General features: G+C 42.9%; 1 protein-coding gene across 1 annotated transcript in view; it reads left to right on the top strand.

The window, feature by feature from the left end:
- Positions 1-19,317, top strand: part of LOC143151604 (uncharacterized) — a 30,270-nt gene extending 10,953 nt beyond the window's left edge. The window contains exons 2-3 of the mRNA XM_076320929.1: positions 12,379-12,462; positions 19,127-19,317. Coding sequence (XP_076177044.1) covers positions 12,379-12,462; positions 19,127-19,144 — 102 coding nt within the window. The 3' untranslated portion in view covers positions 19,145-19,317. The remainder of the gene's footprint in view (positions 1-12,378; positions 12,463-19,126) is intronic.

Raw genomic sequence — 19,317 nt, 5'->3', positions numbered from 1 at the left:
ACAACCTAGTAGGCACCGCGAGGGGGTACGTGGGCTCTTCCCTAAGCGTCAGCTGTTTTCAAACACGCAGGGCAAAGAAGAGCGCGGACACCATACCGTACGTGACCATCATGAGGTAGTATTTCATGGGAGCTTCATGTTTATTTGAAACTTAAAGGATGTCAATCATTACCGGTCGATTTACTTTTTGAATATAACTCAAACGGTTTAAGTAATCTTGATATTTCTTTTAATTTCAAAGTACGAACTTGGAAGTTGATAATGGAACAAGATATCTTCCAAATGGCCGCCTGGGCTTTTTTTTTACAGACCATCGATCTTTTCCGAACACTTTTCATGATGTTTTCATGATGGCGCTGTTCGAAGCGTTGGTAGCACCCCCTGTTTATTGTACCCGCGGCACGCATAGGAACTCCCACACTTCTGAGTAGAATGGCGAGGACTTAAGCATTTATTGTCTTGCAGCTTCCCGGGCGCCAATTGCGCAAGCTGTGTCGTACCAAGGCTTTCGCTTAAACCGAACGGTGTTGGGGCTAACTTGCAACCGCTGCCAACGGTCACGCACGTAGGTGTTTCGTGCGGCGAGCATGGAAAAACCCCTCCTTCACCGCTCAAGGATCATCAGGAGGGAGGACTTAAGCAATCGAAGCATCGATGATGCTTGAAACGAGATCGCGACGTTGACTCGGATTTGCGTCACGAAACGGCGGACACGTGAAACCCGTGCGTCAAGCGACACAGTGAGCATTGATTTTGCGGCTATGTAGTCGGAGTCGCAACATGAACGCGCAAAACCGCGGCTGCTTTCGTAACGGATGACCTAGAGAGGCAGCTGATGTACAATCTTCCAGCGCGCGGACGCAATAACCGAGGAAGGTCTCGAAATCTACATAAGCAAGAGGATTGATGCGATCGGGACAACGTAGGCTCCACTTTCTGAAACACAGCTGTGAATTTTTTCAAAGCACCGTGGGGAGATTGATGGTCTGATGCAGACTCCCAAGTGAGCTTCGGAAGGTTTAAAAGTACCGATACGTGCAAATTTTTCTTCCGGACCGATATCACCGGAAAGCAACACGCCGCTGGGACTATTTTTTTTTTTTTTTTTTTTTTTATACGTGGGGGAAATCTTCGAAAGACCCCCCCGCCGCCTGGGGAGGGGCGGGGGGAGTGTGGGATTCCCCGCGCCCGGAAGGAAACCCAACGGGTGCGGGACCTGCCCACTAAAACCCACCACGGTGGCCATCCTCGCACTATGCAGGGGGAGCACCTGGGACCGAAAACATCATATCATCAGGTGCTCCCCCGTGCAGGGCTCTCGCGCCCGTGTCCTCCCGTTCCAGGGAAGGGAGGGGGTACTTCACCCTCCCTTCCCTGCTTTCTCCTCGGCGCTCTGGCGCCCGACGTCGGAGCAGGGCCACACTGCTCCGTCATCCCACTCCCGGGGGCCGCCCGAGGGCGGCCGTGAGTCCCACACTCACGACCGCCCACGGCCCCCATAGCCGGGCCGGAGGCACGGTTCTAGGACCGCGCCGTCGGCGCGGCTGCACCCCGGTTCGTACGCTCCCGAGGGCGGCTCTGGCCTCTCCGCCCTCGAGAGCGTCGCCGTCCCTTATTTCTCCCCCCTTAGGCGACGGGCGGTGGCACGAGACTCAAGGGCTACGTACCCCCGCCCGCCGCTCTCAGGGTGGCCTCCCCGGCCCTTCCGGAGGCCTACCCGCCCCCGGCCTCGGACGAGGCCTCTCTCGCAGTCTCCCCCTCTCGCGAATGCGGCTCGCGGCCTCCTTCTGCGAGATTACCTCCTCGCAGAAGGAGGCCACGGCCCGCCACTTCGTCTCGCTGCCGAGCATGGCCCGTACCACGCCCGGCAGCGAGAGATCCGCCCCAATCACGGCCGTGAGGACACGGCGCTCCACCCCCCAGGCTGGACACACCTCGAGGGTGTGTTGCGCCGTGTCCTCGTCCGCTGGACAGTGCCAGCAGCGCGCCGCCTCTTCCACACCGACTCGGCACAGGTACTGTCCGAAGCATCCGTGCCCGGACAGCACCTGCACCAACCGGTAGGTGAGTGAGCCGAAGCGCCTACCCAGCCACTCAAACAGGACCGGCCGGATAGCCCCGACAGTCCTCCGGCCGAACAACGGCTCGGCCAGCCGCTGCTGCCAAAGCTGCAGCATAGACTCCCGGGCCTGGCGCTTGAGGGCCTCCACCTCGCATCCCGCCAGGACCACCCCATCCTCGCGGGCGCGCATGCGGCCCTCGTAGAAAGCCGCATGCACGCCCGCGATCAAGTCCGCCGGGGGTAGCCCTGACAGGACGCTCGCCGCCTCATACGAAACGGTCCGGTACCCCCGGGCGATCCGAAGTGCAAGCCGCCTTTGAACCCGGCGCAGCAATACCTTGCTGCGCCAGGAGGCGGCCAGGTCGCCCGCCCAAACGGGGGCCCCGTATAGGGCCACCGAGTGGACCATTCCCGCGTAGAGGCGGCAAACCCGGTCACTCGGGCCCCGCAGGTTGGGGAGGATACGGCCCAAAGCGCCAGCTATCCCCTCCAACCGCGGGGCCAGGGCCCGGAAATGGCCCTCGAAGCGCCAGTGGCTGTCGAGGTGAAGTCCCAGATATTTCATCTGAGACCCCACCTCGACGTCTATCTCACCCACTCGGATCAGGGGGGGAGGCGGCTCTCCCCGGGGTCTATACATCCCGAGTACCTCGGTTTTGTGGAGAGCCACCTCCAAACCGATCCCCCTGATCCGGGAGACGACGCGCCGGGCACCGTCCTCGGCGGCCCGAACAGCCCCCCTCCAGTCCCCCCCGACGGCCAACAACAAGGTGTCGTCCGCGTAACACGTCAGGCTGACGCCGTCGGGGAGGTCTTCGGCCCGCAGGACGGTGTCGTACCCGAGGCTCCACAGCAGGGGTTCTAACACCGACCCCTGCGGAACCCCGGAGTACACCGCTCTCCTCTCCGTCCCGCACCGGCCCGGATACTCGATCCACCTGTCGCGGAGGTACGCCGCTGGGACTATGAAATTTTCGAAACCTCTCCAACGGTTTTTCGCCATTATCTCGAGAACGGGCACGGCGACCACACACTTTGGGCACATAGAAGCGTTCTATAGGAAGCCACCCACGTGGTCATGTGCCTTTCGTTTTGTTTGTGCCTCGTGTGCCTTCAATTGTTTGTGCCTCGTCGTTTGCTTGATCGTGACCCTGAGTTGCAGTTACTGTTTTATTAACTGAAGTAAATTAATATTTATAAATAAGGTAATGGATATAAGAAAACGAGGGTTTAGATATACTAATAGAACGGTGATCAGCTGAGTCGGGAGTTTGCCCGTGTTCTCCTCAGCCGACCTTGCCCCTTGGCGTCGAATCTACGTTGACTGAATTTTGTGACTGATTGCAACTACGAGGTAAAGGTGTCCTTGTTTTTCGTGAGTTTCTGGCGTACTTGTAAACCCCGGCGACGACGAGCCCGCGTAGGTCGCACCTGAGTTGCATTAGCCTGCGTGCGACCGGCCGATGTCCTAACCGAAGTCCTGGCTGATCATCTGCACTGCACTTAACCGCTACGTCCCATCGCTCGACCTGCGAGGGATCCTGGCAGTCGATTCTTTTGGTCACAAATTGACTTTGTATTCTGAAAAGGTGCTGAAATTCTTGAAATTAGAAAGTTCTTAGTAATACAGCTTTCTAACGAAGTGGACGCCAGATGAGTAAATTTTGAAAGTAGCTACACATGTTTGCAACTTCTGCTTCCCTTAGTCACACAAATGAATACGCAAAAGTCCCAACATGTATCCACAATAATCGTCGCTTGTAGTTGTACCGAACTCGGAGAATGGTCCAAGCTATCGCAAAATTATCGGCGGTGACCGAGAGGTCGGCAATGCTGTCATGTGTCCGGCCGCACAGGAATGAAACTAAGTAGTGTATGCGGGTAAAGTCGTTAAAAGCTCCTGATTTTCAATAACGAAAATTGTGAAGTGATCGCGGAACGATTTCCAAATTATCAACAGTGCCGTCGAACGGCTGCATCTGGATCAACGGCAGATGCAACAACAAAATCGCTTTTGGAAACGGTCGGGTGAATCACGCGTCCGCGTAATGAGATGATGATGGGAGCTCACCAGGTGCTCGAAGGACTCCACAAGATCAACCAGGTAGTCAAAAGATTGGTTCACAAGATCCTCGGCGTCGTCCAAGACCATCCCGAAGACATATGGAACGATCACTCGGATCGTCTGAGGAACGAACTTCTCCAGTATCGAGTGGTCGTCTTTGAATTGTTGTCGCAGTTCCTTTAGCTTCCCGGTCCTGCTTCGGACTCTCGCTGAGGTAAAGTTACTGTGATCCTGCTTCTTAAGGCTGTCTAAAAAACGTTCGATCCTGCCGCTGCAGTTGAAGTTGCGTCTCCATGATCGCACAGTTCTGCTCGTTGAACAGCGTCCAAAGACCAAGACTCGTTTTATTCCAGTCTCATCACTTCTGATCTGGCTTTTTGACGCGCTTAAAAGAAGTGTTTGAAAGTAGGAAAGGAAAGAAGAAGGAAAGCGAGGAGAAAAGGAAGGGGTAGCGTTTCATTCCGGGCCTGCTAATGGACTCATTAGTAAGGCATCCTAGCAGGCCTTGCCTATACGCCGGAACATTGGGAGATCGGTAAGGGACCGTATATATACCGATCGGAGCAGGTAGGGGAACTTGCGGGAAACTTTCGGCGGTCAGTTTCCCTCTAGTGGCAAGCGTGAGTATTTCTGCCGTGTTCTGACTGGGACTCACAGAGACCGCGATTTGAGACTTTGATAGGTTGTACAGAACAAGGTTACTGCCTGTCAAAATGTCTTTTAGAAGAAACTTGTAGACTGATTTCACTTACTTGTTACCGATTTTAGAAATTGAGCATTTCTTCGAGTTTTATGAGGTAGCTAAATTAACAAACATTTTGAAATATATTCTACCTTTGCACATAGTAAACGCATATTATGTACACAAGCACAAATTAGTTTTCAGTACAATCACGGGTATTCTAGTATGTTATTGATATTGTGAAAAATACTATGAATCCTATATAAAAACTCAAGCAAGTCAGTCGGTTCTTACTTACATAGTTTGTAAACATAGTTCTTTGACACGATCATTGAACATTGTACCTCGCTATTATTTCAAGTTTGTGCTAGCGTACACAGTATGCTTTCTCTGTTCGCAAAGCTAATACACACCTCATTATCTTTGTTAATTTATCTGTGTGATCGTAAAGGAAAATGTCTGAGAAAGTGACAGTGAAATTATTCGTGCACCAGGAAGTAATATGCAAAATGTGGTACACAGAAAAAGTTGTAGTAAGAGTTTCATGTGGAAACACTTCGAGAAAATGGACAGAAAGAGCTAAGTGTATTTATTGCAAAAAATAAAATATGGGAGCATGACTCGTATACTATGTTTTGCACACTGCATACAACTTGGAATAAAATCAAAGCTTAAAGTTTCCTTTATGAATGACTGTCGACAAGAAATGTAAAGATATTGTAGGATTTTTTAAAAGATCAATAACTGCAAGAGAAAAATTTATAGAAACACAAATGTCGATAAATCTGTTGAAAAGGCTTTTGCAATTAATGCACAAAGTGGATACCCGATAGAACGCCACGTACATGTGACGACTCTCACGGCCTATCATCTCAGACCACCCGGAACAGTACCCAGCACAGTGCCACCCGATTCCCATGGTCAAATTCGACGAACGATAAGACTTACTCCGAAAACTAACCGTGCGAAACCTTTGGCTCATGCTTCGCATGGCACCATCGAACATTCCTCAAGACGACACTATGTATATAAACCCTCCAAGCTCTCGAATAAACCAGTCTGCATTTTGAAGCCTACCCGTTGCCACGTCGTTACGCTGTTCATTTTTTTTTTTAACCACTGTTTCTCGATTCCGAGTAATTTCAAGTGAAAGTTCTTAGTTCGGATTGAGTGATCGTCGCGACTCTCACCAATCCTCACTATTTTTAATTTCTACGAGTTAGGATTCGAGTGCGACTCGAATCCTTCACTAATAAGTGACAGTTCGGAGTTTGCCCCGTCACATACACAATGTTGTAACGAATGAACATTTTACGAAGACTTGAAAGATTATGCCCGATAATTTGACAAATAATGAATGGAAACTGATGAAAATATTAGTAGGTTTATTGGAGCCTATAAAGGGCGTGACAGAAATAATGAGCGAGAAAAATTACCCAACAATCTCTAATTATTTGCCAATATATATTGGATTAGTTATCATACTTAAAGAATGTGGTCTGCAAACAACATTGAAACAGGTAATTTCTCAACAACTATCTGAAGAATTAAAGGTAAAGTCGTTGCTTTTTTGAAGTTCCTATTTCAATTTTATAGAATTAAAAAATTTTAAAAGAATTATAAAAATATTATAAAATATAATGCATTTCTAAGAGCGTTTTAAAAAAATGATTAAAAACGATATCTTAACGATATTTTGGCGGCGCTAAATTAAAGTATGTTAGAGGAAGGAAAGAATGGAAATATAAGGAAGTGGGGATAAGCGTTTCATCCCGGGCCTGCTAGTAGACTCGTCAGTAAGGCATCCTAGCAGGCCCTGCCTTATACGCCGGGACATTGGAAGATCGGTAAGAGGTCGTATATATAGCGATCGGAGCAGGTACGGGAACTTGCGGGAAACGGTTGGTGGTGAGTTTCCCTCTGGTGGCAAGCGTGGGTAGTGCCGCCACAATATCAATGCTTTTGGATCCCCCCTAAAAAGATAAACTGTTGGATACGAAATTAAAAAATGAAGCAATTAATTTACTAAAAAAATATTGTATGTGAACCTAGATATGATAACAATGATACGACTCTAGTTTGTTTTTAAATTAATAACATACGAATTTTCACATTCAATACATTATTAATAAATCATACGTTACTTTTTAAGAGAACCACAATCAAAATTGTGGTATCGGAATTTTCCGTTCCCACTTAAGACTGCTTCGAGTGCAGGCCTAGAATAAAAATACATTGCGTGCGATTGGGCCTGCATTAGGATAAACATTTTGGCGCCGATCTGTCGCCAGGTTTTCCGAAGGGCACGAACGACCCTTTACAGGGGGTCGTGCAAGACGACCGAGTGTGGAAATGCGTGAGAGCGAAAGGAAATACGTGTGGTTCTGAAATGAGAGAGATTGAGGATTAGAATGAAAGAGAACAAATGCGCGTAAGGATATAGAGTGCGAAACCAGCGTTTTGGAAACAGTATGGGTACGAGAAGAGACTGGTAAAGACGTAGTGACAGTAAGAGTACGAGAAAGGACCAGTAAAGATGTAATAAGAGAGGAGAGTTGGAAAGATGCACTAAGATTAGCTTAGTTTTATACATAGTCGATCTATCTTTCGTGAAAAGAGAAACCTATTACCAATACCACGTCTAATACTTTGGGGATGTGAGTACGTAGGTAATAAATAATTCACGCAATGCGAGTCAGAGTCGAGTGGATAGTTCGACGGACGGAAAAGATCTGGCTTCGCTGTTTATTTTACGGGCAACCTCCCAGTGTGAGCATTCGATCGCCGCTCTGCTATCTTCGAAGCCGATTCTCGCGATCGTCTTCTTTCGGACCGCGGTGACTCATCTTAGTCAGGTTCAGGCCCCCGCTGGCAACGATAGGCTAGTTCGCTTGTTTATGTTATACGGTGCCGTGTCCTCCGCGCGATTGTCGCGCGTCAAATTACATTTTCGATGCATATATATACTTCGCCGAAACTATCCGGAGAAGTCCACTACAATACTAATAATATTACAACTACAATAATAACACACTATATACTAATACATATAACATATAATATATATATATATATATATATATATATATATATATATACAGTGCTGGACGAAAGTATTGGCACAGCATCATTGTTCTGATACAAGTGCTTATAACTATGAAACAAATTGATAAAAAGGAGAAATTTTTTAATACATTTATTTATTTATTATTCTAGATTATTATTTAACAGAAACAGTAATATAAATAAAGTGATATGCGAAATAATAACAAAAACATATTTATTGAGCGTTTTAAGCGTGGACAAAAGTATTGGCACAAATGATTGAAAGTACTTAGAAATTAAAAATTAATATTTGGTTGGCCCTCCATTCCTCATGATAACTTCCTTCAATCGTTTTGGCATTGAAGTTACCAATTTTTTTGTAAAATCCGGCTCTATATTGTTCCATTCTTGTAAAATAATAGCTTTTAATTGGTTTTTGTTTGTTATATTATATTTTCTAATTCTTTTTTCTAATTCATTCCAAACATGTTCGATGGGATTCATGTCTGGACTCTGGGGTGGGGTATTTAACGTGTGTGCGGTATTGTAAACGATCCATTGTCGTACAATATAGGCAGTATGTTTTGGATCATGGTCTTGTTGAAAATAAAAATCACGCGGGAGATTTAATTTATTAGCACTTTTAAATAAGTTTTCCTTTAATATATTTAAATATACATATTTGTCCATAATCTCATCTATGAATACTAATTCGCCAACCCCAGACGCTGCAATGGAACCCCATACCATGACTCCACCTCCTCCATGTTTCACAGTGGCTTGTAAATGTTGTGGATCCATTTCCGTATTTGGCTTTCTCCAAACTAATACTCTGCCATCTGATTTAAATATATTAAATTTACTTTCATCTGAAAATAATACGTTATTCCAGAATGTGGGATCCTTTTTTATAAATTCTTTTGCAAATTCTTTTCTCATCTTCCGATTCTTCTTGGATATGTATGGTTTCCTTCTTGCGACACACGCAGAATATCCCGCATCTTTTAACACTCTCAGTATAGTTTTCGAACTTACTTCTTTTTGATTTTCTTCATTTAACTTTGCTCTAAGTTGCGATGAGTTTAATTTACAATTTATTTTCACTTCCTTTACAATTTTCCGTTTTTCTCTAACTGTTAACTTTGAGGGACGTCCACTTCGATTCCTACTTTTGAAATCTGATTGATTCTCAAATCGTTTTACGACACTTCTAATAGTGAATCGACTTCTATTAACACTTTTTGCTATTTCACTATAAGATTTTCGCATTTTGTGCAAATTTAATATTATTTTTCTCTCTTCACTTGTAGTTTCTTTCCCTCTTCTTGACATTGTTGCTTGTTATATTTCCTATGTTGCTAATCGACTGAACTTAAGGATGACTGTTAGAAAAAATGACTATCAGGGAATCCCCTACCTATACCATCAAGTAACAATCGGATTTTTTTCCGAGAGATACAACTACACTAAATTTTGTATAATGTGCCAATACTTTTGTCCACGCTTAAAACGCTCAATAAATATGTTTTTGTTATTATTTCGCATATCACTTTATTTATATTACTGTTTCTGTTAAATAATAATCTAGAATAATAAATAAATAAATGTATTAAAAAATTTCTCCTTTTTATCAATTTGTTTCATAGTTATAAGCACTTGTATCAGAACAATGATGCTGTGCCAATACTTTCGTCCAGCACTGTATATACAGTGAGTCACAGCCAAAATCGTACATCACATATACGAATACGTTTCGTCTCGTGAAAAAGTTCAGGAAAGATATGGGGGAAAAAATATCATGAATCTATATTGTAAATGTATCTATATTTATTATGTAGTAGTATCAAAAGGAACAAAGTTGTCTAAATATAAAAAAAAAACAAAGTTACTATGATTCAGTCTGGAAAACTACTCACAGCTAAAATCGTACAGTATACTAGTATGTAGAAAAGTGACCAACAATTTGTTTAAATTAAAGATTAATATTTTGTTGGGTGCCCACGACTAAATTCTACCGCACGCAATCTATTTGGCATAGATTTTACCAATTTTTCAGTAAAACTGGGTTCAATTTTTCTCCATTCCTCCATTAATACCCTTTTTAAATCATTTTTATTTTTAATAGTATGTTTCCGGATTCTAATCTCTAATTCATTCCAGACGTGCTCTATCACGTTCAAATCAGGTGATTGTGGAGGTGCGTTTAGTACTTTAGGGCAATTTTACAGTACCCACATTTTGGCTACATGCGATGTGTGTTTGGGATCATTGTCGCTATAAAACTTAAACGAATTCAAAATCCCTAATTTCTCGGCACTGTCCCTCAAATTGTTTTTCAAAATATCGATGTAATCATATTTATTCATGTTATCTTCGATAAATGCTAAGTTACCCACTCCGGCAGCGGACATGCAGCCCCAGACCATTACTGATTGCCCTCCATGTTTCACGGTACTGTTTAAATTTTGTATTTCAAACTCCTCATTTGGTCAACGCCACACCGTAATTTTTCCATCTGAATGAAATATGTTAAATTTACTTTCGTCCGTAAATATAGTTTCTTTCCAAAAATCAAAATCTTTGTATATATATTCTCTTGCGAAATTTAGTCTCTTTCTTCCATTCTTCTCGTTTATAAGAGGCTTATTCCGAGCTGTACGACCGTGAAAATTATGTTTTTTGAGTATTCTCCTTATTGTTTCTGGATTTACACTTTTCCCTAAATATATTTCTACTTCATTAGTAAGTTTAGGTGCACCGATCTTCGGATTCTCTTTAATTTTTCGTACTATCCATCTTTCGTCGTACGCGATGAACTTTTTGTTTGGAGCTTTTCTTGACGCATTACTTATTCTATTTTCGTTTTGGTATCGTTTTACAATATACTGAACAGTACTGGCACTTCTACCAATAATCTTCGCAATTTCACGATAGCTTTTTCCACTTTGAAAATTTCTTATAACTATTTGTCGCTCTTCTATCGTTGTCTGCTTCATTATTACTATCTTTCTCTTTTTTTTTCAACTACGAACCTTACAACGCTAAACGACAACTGCGAATACGCCAAACAATGCAATCATTCATTTGTTCCATAATTTTCATTTGTTTTCAGGGATTCCCCTTGGGGAATATTACAAAATATGTATACTGTACGATTTTAGCTGTGAGACGTTTTCCAGACTGAACCATAGTAACTTTGTTTTTTTTTTATATCTAGACAACTTTGTTCCTTTTGATACTACTACATAATAAATATAGATACATTTACAATATAGATTCATGATATTTTTTTCCCCATATCTTTCCTGAACTTTTTCACGAGATGAAACGTATTCGTATATGTGATGTACGATTTTGGTTGTGACTCATTGTATATATATACACACACACACCACCCACCACCAACACACCGCACGGAACAACATAATTTGTATCCTATAACAATACACGTAATTCATGAAAATGTCCAATCTGATACGGGTCAATTCAAACAAGAAACGAGTGAATTACAATACGCAATCCAAACTAATCATCGCAATCCCCCAACCAGAAGCATTGCATTGGAAAGAAAGCAATAGAAGCCACAAAATTTGATGTACACAACTTACATCATATTCAAAAAATTTGATCGAAGCTCAGCACGAAGCCATGATTATCGAAGCGTGATATAAAGAAACGCGATCTGTACATCAAAATTCAAAACTTACTAACTTAATTAAATCCTCTAACATTCAACAAAATCAGCAAGAAATTATCAAATTTGCAATATTGATTCCAAAAGCAATAACTTGCGAAACAAAGGACCCACGAAAGAAAATTACTTCTAACTCGAGCCAAGAAACTTTCAACTCTTTCGATTCGGCAAACTACCGCCACTATACCCCAAGAGAATTACAACACATTCGATGTAGGTTTACCGGAATGTTACAAACAAGAAGATTTCTACTGAATACAGGAGTTGGTATTAACCTACTCAAAAATTCATAACAGAACCAAAACAATTGGAACAAACTAGAATCATCCAATTAGGCAACAATTCTCGCGAACTAACACATTTCGTTACATTCACAACTCTCGAACAAGACCATATTGTAGGAATTTTATTTTAATTCATGGTGGTTATAAAATAAGGGTGAATAAAGTTCTAGTATATTCGTGTATTGAATGATGTAGTAGTGGGAACAAAATATTAACGAAACACACAATTAATAACTACGCTAACTACGCTGACTACGCTGTTCTTTCGCGACACGACGCGCTTCGACGATTTTCCAACGACTACTCTTGATTGCCAATAACTGCCGATGACTGCCCTAAACGCCCTTCTTTCACACCTTATATCCTCACACGCATTCATTCTCTTTCATTCTAATTCTTAATCTCTTTCACTTTATGCATCTGGTCACGTACGCCGAAAATTTCCTAGTATAATTCGGCATAATTGGATTACCGTTCCTCGAAAAATATAAATATTCTAATAACAAAAAAACTTTACAATTTGGTAACTAAACATTTTCTTTACAGAATACCCCAATTGAAGTTGAAATGCCGCCACGAGATATTGCAAAATCAACAATGATGTCACTCGAGTATGCTTTATTAATACTGGTAAGCAAACCATAAGTACTTTAAATACTATTGATCTGCCAACTACATAGACTATCGAAGTAAACCCCCAAAACAAGAAAATACGTCAGTTTTGGAGGACCAAAAACACTTCCAAGAAGGAGAATATGAAATCACCTCATTTACAATCTTATCGCGTCATGTAAGCAACTCCTTATTTTGAGTACCCATAACAAGTTACGCGGATCTAAAGCATCAGAACAACTCATCGTTCAAAGATAAAACACCCCTAGATAACATCAATTGAACTTCGCCCCTCGTCTAACCTTTAAACTGAATAAATCTCGTGTCACTCGCTAAACCTTCTTTTACTACGGTTCAACGAAGTGTCAAAGTCAAGTAGAATCGCGTTACAATCTTTTCTTAGTTCAAAAATTTATTTCTTTAACAATCCTTAGTTAGAATACTTTAACAAATGACAGGTAAAAGTCCCGTCAGACCAGTGTGACCTTGTCAGTAGGTTTCGTTGTTCCCAGAATTATCGCGAATATTTAATGTATGTCAAAGTAGACCTTAGTTTCTTTGCTTTTTTTTATACTTTCACTTATCTGTCATTCTGCTATTTTATGTTTCCTATTTTTTGTTTCCCAGTTTCGGCGATTCCTCGTTTCGCTCTCGAGCGATATGGAACGCAAACATATAGCGACCCTGCCGCTTTCTCTGCTTTCCTGTGGTTTTCTCCGCTTTCTTTTCCGTTTCTGTTTTCTATTTTTTACTATTCTACATCTGTCTTTGTCTTTTCCTGAATCGGGTTGATGACGATACGAAGCAGATTCACACTCTGTTTACTGTCCCAGTAACCACCCTAGAAGAGAAATGCATCCATCCTATGCCTCTCGCATCTCCCCTGACGACCATGACCTACTAATCTAGGTCACGTAAGCCCAGAATCGGAAAGATAAAGAGGACCGTAGTGTTGGACAGAGGATTGTTGTATAGCGTGTCATTCCAAAAAAAAACAGTATGTCTTCGATCGAGAGTCGTTATTGGTACTTGTTGATACGCGGTCTTAATCAGTGTTAAATTTAGTTACGACAGACTTACACGTACACTCTCGTAACATTAATAATCTCTTTTCCCACAATATCAGTGCTCTAATCATGCATATAGCATTAAGACAAACTAGCTGTGTAATTAATAAAATCGGAGTACTTTTAAGAAGAGAAGGTTTGATTTTTTTTTATGTTCCCCTTTCGCACCTCGATGTCTATAAGATAACGAAGTTTAATATTGTTATTTTCATGCGTAGATTATTTCTATTAAATATGAAACTGTTCGACAAGGAGAAGATCGGAATGTAGAAATTGCTTTTGGAATAAGATTGAATGCAAATTATAATATGTATTTAATATTACGATACTCAGAAACCTTTTGTTAAAATGGACTCTAGTTTTTGAGAAATTTGGATTAAAAATTCGTTTCGCAGATTTCTTTTATTTGATATATAATGTAAATTAGTGATATGTACAATAAAATCTATTTTTTGAACCTATATTGTTGCTTTTTAATGTTCTTTATCTGCTGTAAATATTATTTATATAGAGAACTGGAAGAGAATTGAAATAAATATGTAATTTATCTATGGTGTTACGCAGTAGGAAACAATTGCATTTAACTCGACGTTGGCCTCATCCACCCGCATCAAGGGGTATGGCGGTTCCTGCTGAGGTGCGTATATCGTCAGCACCTCGGTCTTATGGAGTAGTCCTTAGTAAGTAATCGTCGACACCTAGCACCAACGTGTCGTCGGCAAATCACGTCAGGGTAATGCCGCTGGAGAAGCTCTTGGTCCAATAAACAATGTTGTACTCGAGGTTTCCGTCCCAGGACGGAAGCATGCAGAACCCCACAGTACACTTATCTCCGTTCCATCCCATACTGACATAATATATCCAATTATGGATTGACTTTAGGAGCTCTTGGTAGGGAATTAAGTCATTTGATTCAGTAAACGGGGAGTTTGCTGCTTACTTTGCATAGTATTCATTTTTTTCATTTCCAAGTATTCTCTAGTGTAAAGGAACCCAGACACCATACATGTGACGCCAGGGATTCAAACATCAAATCTACTATGGATTCTTCCCGCACCACACGCATGTTAGCTCCGATCTCCGATTAATTAGTTGGAGATCGAACCCCTAAGCCATCAACTTGGAGTTAAAGTCTCTCAGGACGATCACCCGTCGGAGCGCGAACCTTACGAGGGACAGTTGAGCGACACGTAGCACCCCACCACGTTGACTTCCCTAACTTAATGGTGACGAAAGGGGAGAGAGGCTTAGAGCTTGTAGAACCGCAGCGTCTGACGGCGCAACTGTGCTCTGTTCGATGTTGGAGAAGGAGGATGAGACCGACGCGAACTGTATGAATCCGCTGCTGCAGGAGACGGAAGATCTCATGGAGGAGAAAATCGAGGAGGTCATCGAACGAATTGCCTTGTCCCTGAGAGTCGTTGAAAAGGTGGCGCAAGCGTCGTGACATTTTGGTGCCTCTGAAATCAGGACCCTCAGTGATGCTGTGGCAAATACGCGCCTTAAGGTCTTGGAGCTGGGCCGTCGTGTCGCGACCACCTGCAAAAACAGATGACCCTCGGTAGACCCGAATATCCGGTTGACTGAACTGGAGGTCAGTGTGGAGGAGTTGGTCGCAGCCACCTGGAAGCTGGGGGCGAAAAACACTGCCCCGGATCCGGATGGTATACTCGGCCGAGTCTGAGTTTTGGTTCAAAGCGTCCTCGGTGACAGTCTTCGGCGGATTTCGACCGCTGCCAGAAGACCGAACGATTCCTTTTTGCTTAGAAAGTGGCCCCAATGGTCCTTCGGAAGGAAATAAAGCAGGTCTGCGGACTCTCCGTCCGCGTACCGGCTCATTTGTCTCCTCCACGATGCCGACAAGCTCTTGGTAAGATACGGCCCGTATCATCGGGCACCTGTCGCAAAGTGGGCCCGATCTGAACAAGAGCCAGTTTTGGGGGGAACTGTGAACCATCGATGCGATTCGTCGCGTCCAGTTCCTTCTAGGTTTCGATCATCGCCCAGAGTGGGATGGCATTAACAATGTCACCTCCAATGCCTTCAACACCCTACTATCGGGGACAATCAGACAGGGACTCGAAGAGCTTCAAATTGCCATCTATCTAGGCTTGGCATGCACTAAACGCCTGCCAATAACATGTGTCAACCTCTCCTTCTCATTGGTGAGCGTTGGACGATTGTGATCTCATTCCCAGTCGGTGAACAGGTCAATGTGGCTAGTGACCAAATGGGACAGAGTGAAAATTAACTGCTTAGGTGGCTGGGGAGAGGCTTTGGTACACTCATCTACTGCACGGTGCAGGTACTATCCGGCCACGGTTGCTTCGAGCGATATCTGCGTCATATAGAGAAGAAGGTGACGCCGTGCTGCTGGCACCGTTCCACGAACGAGGACACGAGGTGTGCTCTGCCTGAGCAAGTGAGCGTCGTGTCTTGGTCGGCGTGATCGGAGGGACTTCTCACTGTTGGGTGTAGTACGGGCCATGTTCTGTAGCGCGAGGAATGTCAGCAAGGGCCATAAAAAGCTCCCTTAACAGTGATAGGCGGGAGCACGTCTGCCACACGCTCCAACTTTCACCTCCCTTGGAAGGACGGAGGTGGCCGGCAGTAAACAAGCCCGTCTCCCCTCAATCGACAACGGAGCTGCTCTTGGGGATAAGGTGAGCTCCTTTCCTCAAGAGCAGAAACAAAATAATAACTGCACTAATGGCGGACAGGAGACTTCTCCCGTCGCTGGACCGACGGACGCGCAGCATGAGGATTAAGAGGTCATGCTGATGCGGCTTTATCACCTTGGGCCACCCGGAACGCTGCCAGTGCATACCGATTCCCAAGCTCGAATTCGACGAACGCCCTCCCGATAAGACTTACTCCGAAAACTAGTCGTGTGAAACTTTTCAGTCCGTACTTCACATGGCCCCATAGAACATTCCTTAAGATAACTGTTTTTGCCTCTCGCCGACTTTGTAAGGGTCGGCCGAGACAAAGTGTTGAAGATAGAAAGGTTGTAGTTAAAACTATATATTATTTATAATTAGTACAATGGATACGCATGTAAGAAAGCGATGGTTGTATATTTGATCTACTCGTGAGCGTAAAGTCCGGGCGCACTCGCGTTATGCTTAGTCGACCCGCTTATCGGCGTCGATGCTAAGACCGTAGCGTATTGACTCGGAGGTTCACTCCCGTGGTGTTAATGGTTTGATCTGTTCCTTCAGGTCGATGGTGTAAGACTGCCGATTTCTTTCGGCCATATCCTGGAGGAAAAGAAGTCGTCCTTCCCCCTCCATGCGGGCTTGGAGTCGTGTGCCTCGCGTCGCGGGCTTGGTGCCGTGTGCCTAGTGTCGCGTGCTTGGTGCCGCGTGCAAAGCCCAATGGCTAGTCCACGTGGAGTGCAACTGCGTTGCGTCGGCCGTTGTCCACTCGGATTCCGGGAAGGCTATCTTACAAAGGCCTAGCCGCTCGATGCGTGGTCCTTTGCTGTGTCCCGCGTTGTTTGGGTGACCGCTGATCCTCTTAAGAAACGCCGCTCCTCGCGGCGTTGTCTTCTAACGGCCTAGCCGCTCGATGATTGATCCTTGCCGCGTCCCGCGTCGATTTTGGTGACTGCCGATCTCTTTGAAAATAGCCGCTCCTCGCAGCGTTATTTTCCAACGGCCTAGCCGCCCGATGATTGATCCTCGCCGTGTCCCGCGTCGGTTTTAGTAACTGCCGCTCGTCCGCTGTCCTTGTTTGTTGGAAGGGAACCGCGAAGTCCCGACAATAGCAATACGTATATAAACCCACCAAGCTCTCGAACAAAACAGTCTGCATTTTGAAGTCTGCCTGTCGCCACGTCGTTACGCTGCCCGTTTTAATCCACTGTTTCTCGATTTCGAATAATTTCAAGTAAAAGTTCTTAGTTTGAATTAGGTGAACGTCGCGACTCTCACTAATCCTCACTATATTTAACTTCGACGAATCAGGATTCAAGTGTGACTCGAATCCTTCACCAATAAATGACAGATTGGAGTTTGTACCGTCACACTGACATGCTGTTCTTGGTGGCCTCCCTAGACTGTTCTCTCTACTGAATGATGTCTGAGTGGCACGTGATGATAGGGTCGGACACAACATCTGACCATTGGAATTAAATATGGTCTTCTCCACCTCCGATTTGGCCGCTGCCATATTATGGCACCACCGCCCAGGTCCGGGGTATCTGCAGCACTGACCGAGCACGATTGTTTCGGGCAGTACCTACACCGTTTAAGAAAGGAAGCGACAATACACTGCTTACATTGTCCCGGTGACTAGGATACGGCGCACAACACCGTAGAAGTGTACCCCACTTGGGCTGACAAGCCCCGTATCCTGAAATATGTAATGGTTGGAGGGTAATCATTCCCTTATCCCTGAGCTTAGTTACTAATAAGTTACCAAAATGAGGAAAATACAATTGTTATATTTTTATTTTATAATTATGAAACGCACATTGATACAACATGTTATTGTATTTGAATGATTTTGCGTTAGATAAGGAACATGTAACAAACGAAGAAGAAAAAGAAAATATAAAATAAATATCATAACATATATTATTAAGATAATTAATAACTTATTGCTAAAATATAATCTGATACTTTTTTACAAGACATTAATATTTGTTGTGGCGCAATTAGAAAAACATATTTGTAACCTACGAATTGAGTTACTTAAACAGCTTTCAGTATAATCTGTCCGTTTAAATAAAACATTCAAAATTAATATTTTTCAATTTATTACAATATATTTTTAATATTCTTATTAAAATTAGTGGATTTTTCTGGAAATTGCTTGTTTAACAAATAGAGGTTTTACCCTCAACTTTGTAAAATGTTTTCATCCTTTGAGTGCTGATGTATTCGGAACGGAAAATAAGCGTTAAATAATTATGTAAGAATTGTTTCATACATAAGAAGTTACATAAAAAACGTCAATTGGCAGTTTAGATATATCTCTTGTGAATACTATTATGTAAAGAGCATTTAACACTTTATTTATGGATTACGGTATACATTTATCATATTTTCCATTCTATTAGTTATTCACAGAATCGTAAAAGAAAATTGTTTTCTGAAGTAATTTTTTATTTTTGAATAGTGTTAAGTAGAAAAAAATATAAAATGTAGTAAAGATTATTAAAATGTAGGAGAAAGTAGGATAAAACGGAACATTAATATTTCTTTTAGATAAGAGCTGCGAATGAGTTGAGATCGTATAACACGGTTTTAAGCAGTCCTCGCATCATTTCATCATCAACAACAGAGCTAAACAGACGTTATTAGTTAATTGAAAATGTGTCGAAAAGATTTCCGATATCACGTTAACTTTAGTGCCAGTATTTAAATCTTCAATTTAGATAATTCATAATAGTACAGAATTACATTCTTCAGTCTTTACCATGCATTTTACCATTTGACTCAATGTTTTATCTCACGTTAAAGTGAGATCTTTATTAGTAAATTTAGTAAATTAATCATTTACTAAATTATCTCATCGGAAACAAAACCGAGCACTAGTGTGGGTAAGACGGGATATCTATGTAGATAGAAAGAATGGATATATTTTCTAATACGTATTTATTCTTTCAGATAATTATTCATTTTTAAAGTAGTATATTTTGCAACGAACTATTCATTCATTGCACAACAGGGGACAAGTGGATCCAGTATATCGAATGCAAAGGATGAGCCTATGAGACCTACACGAGTGGCATGAAGAAGGCGAGATCTTTGTAATATTTATTCATAAAATAACGAGCAAACTATTATAATTTATCTTT

The sequence above is a fragment of the Ptiloglossa arizonensis genome, chromosome 9, assembly GCF_051014685.1.
Source record: "Ptiloglossa arizonensis isolate GNS036 chromosome 9, iyPtiAriz1_principal, whole genome shotgun sequence".
In the NCBI taxonomy this organism is placed as follows: Eukaryota; Metazoa; Arthropoda; class Insecta; order Hymenoptera; family Colletidae; genus Ptiloglossa; species Ptiloglossa arizonensis.
This window is presented reverse-complemented; position numbering and strand designations above follow the sequence as displayed.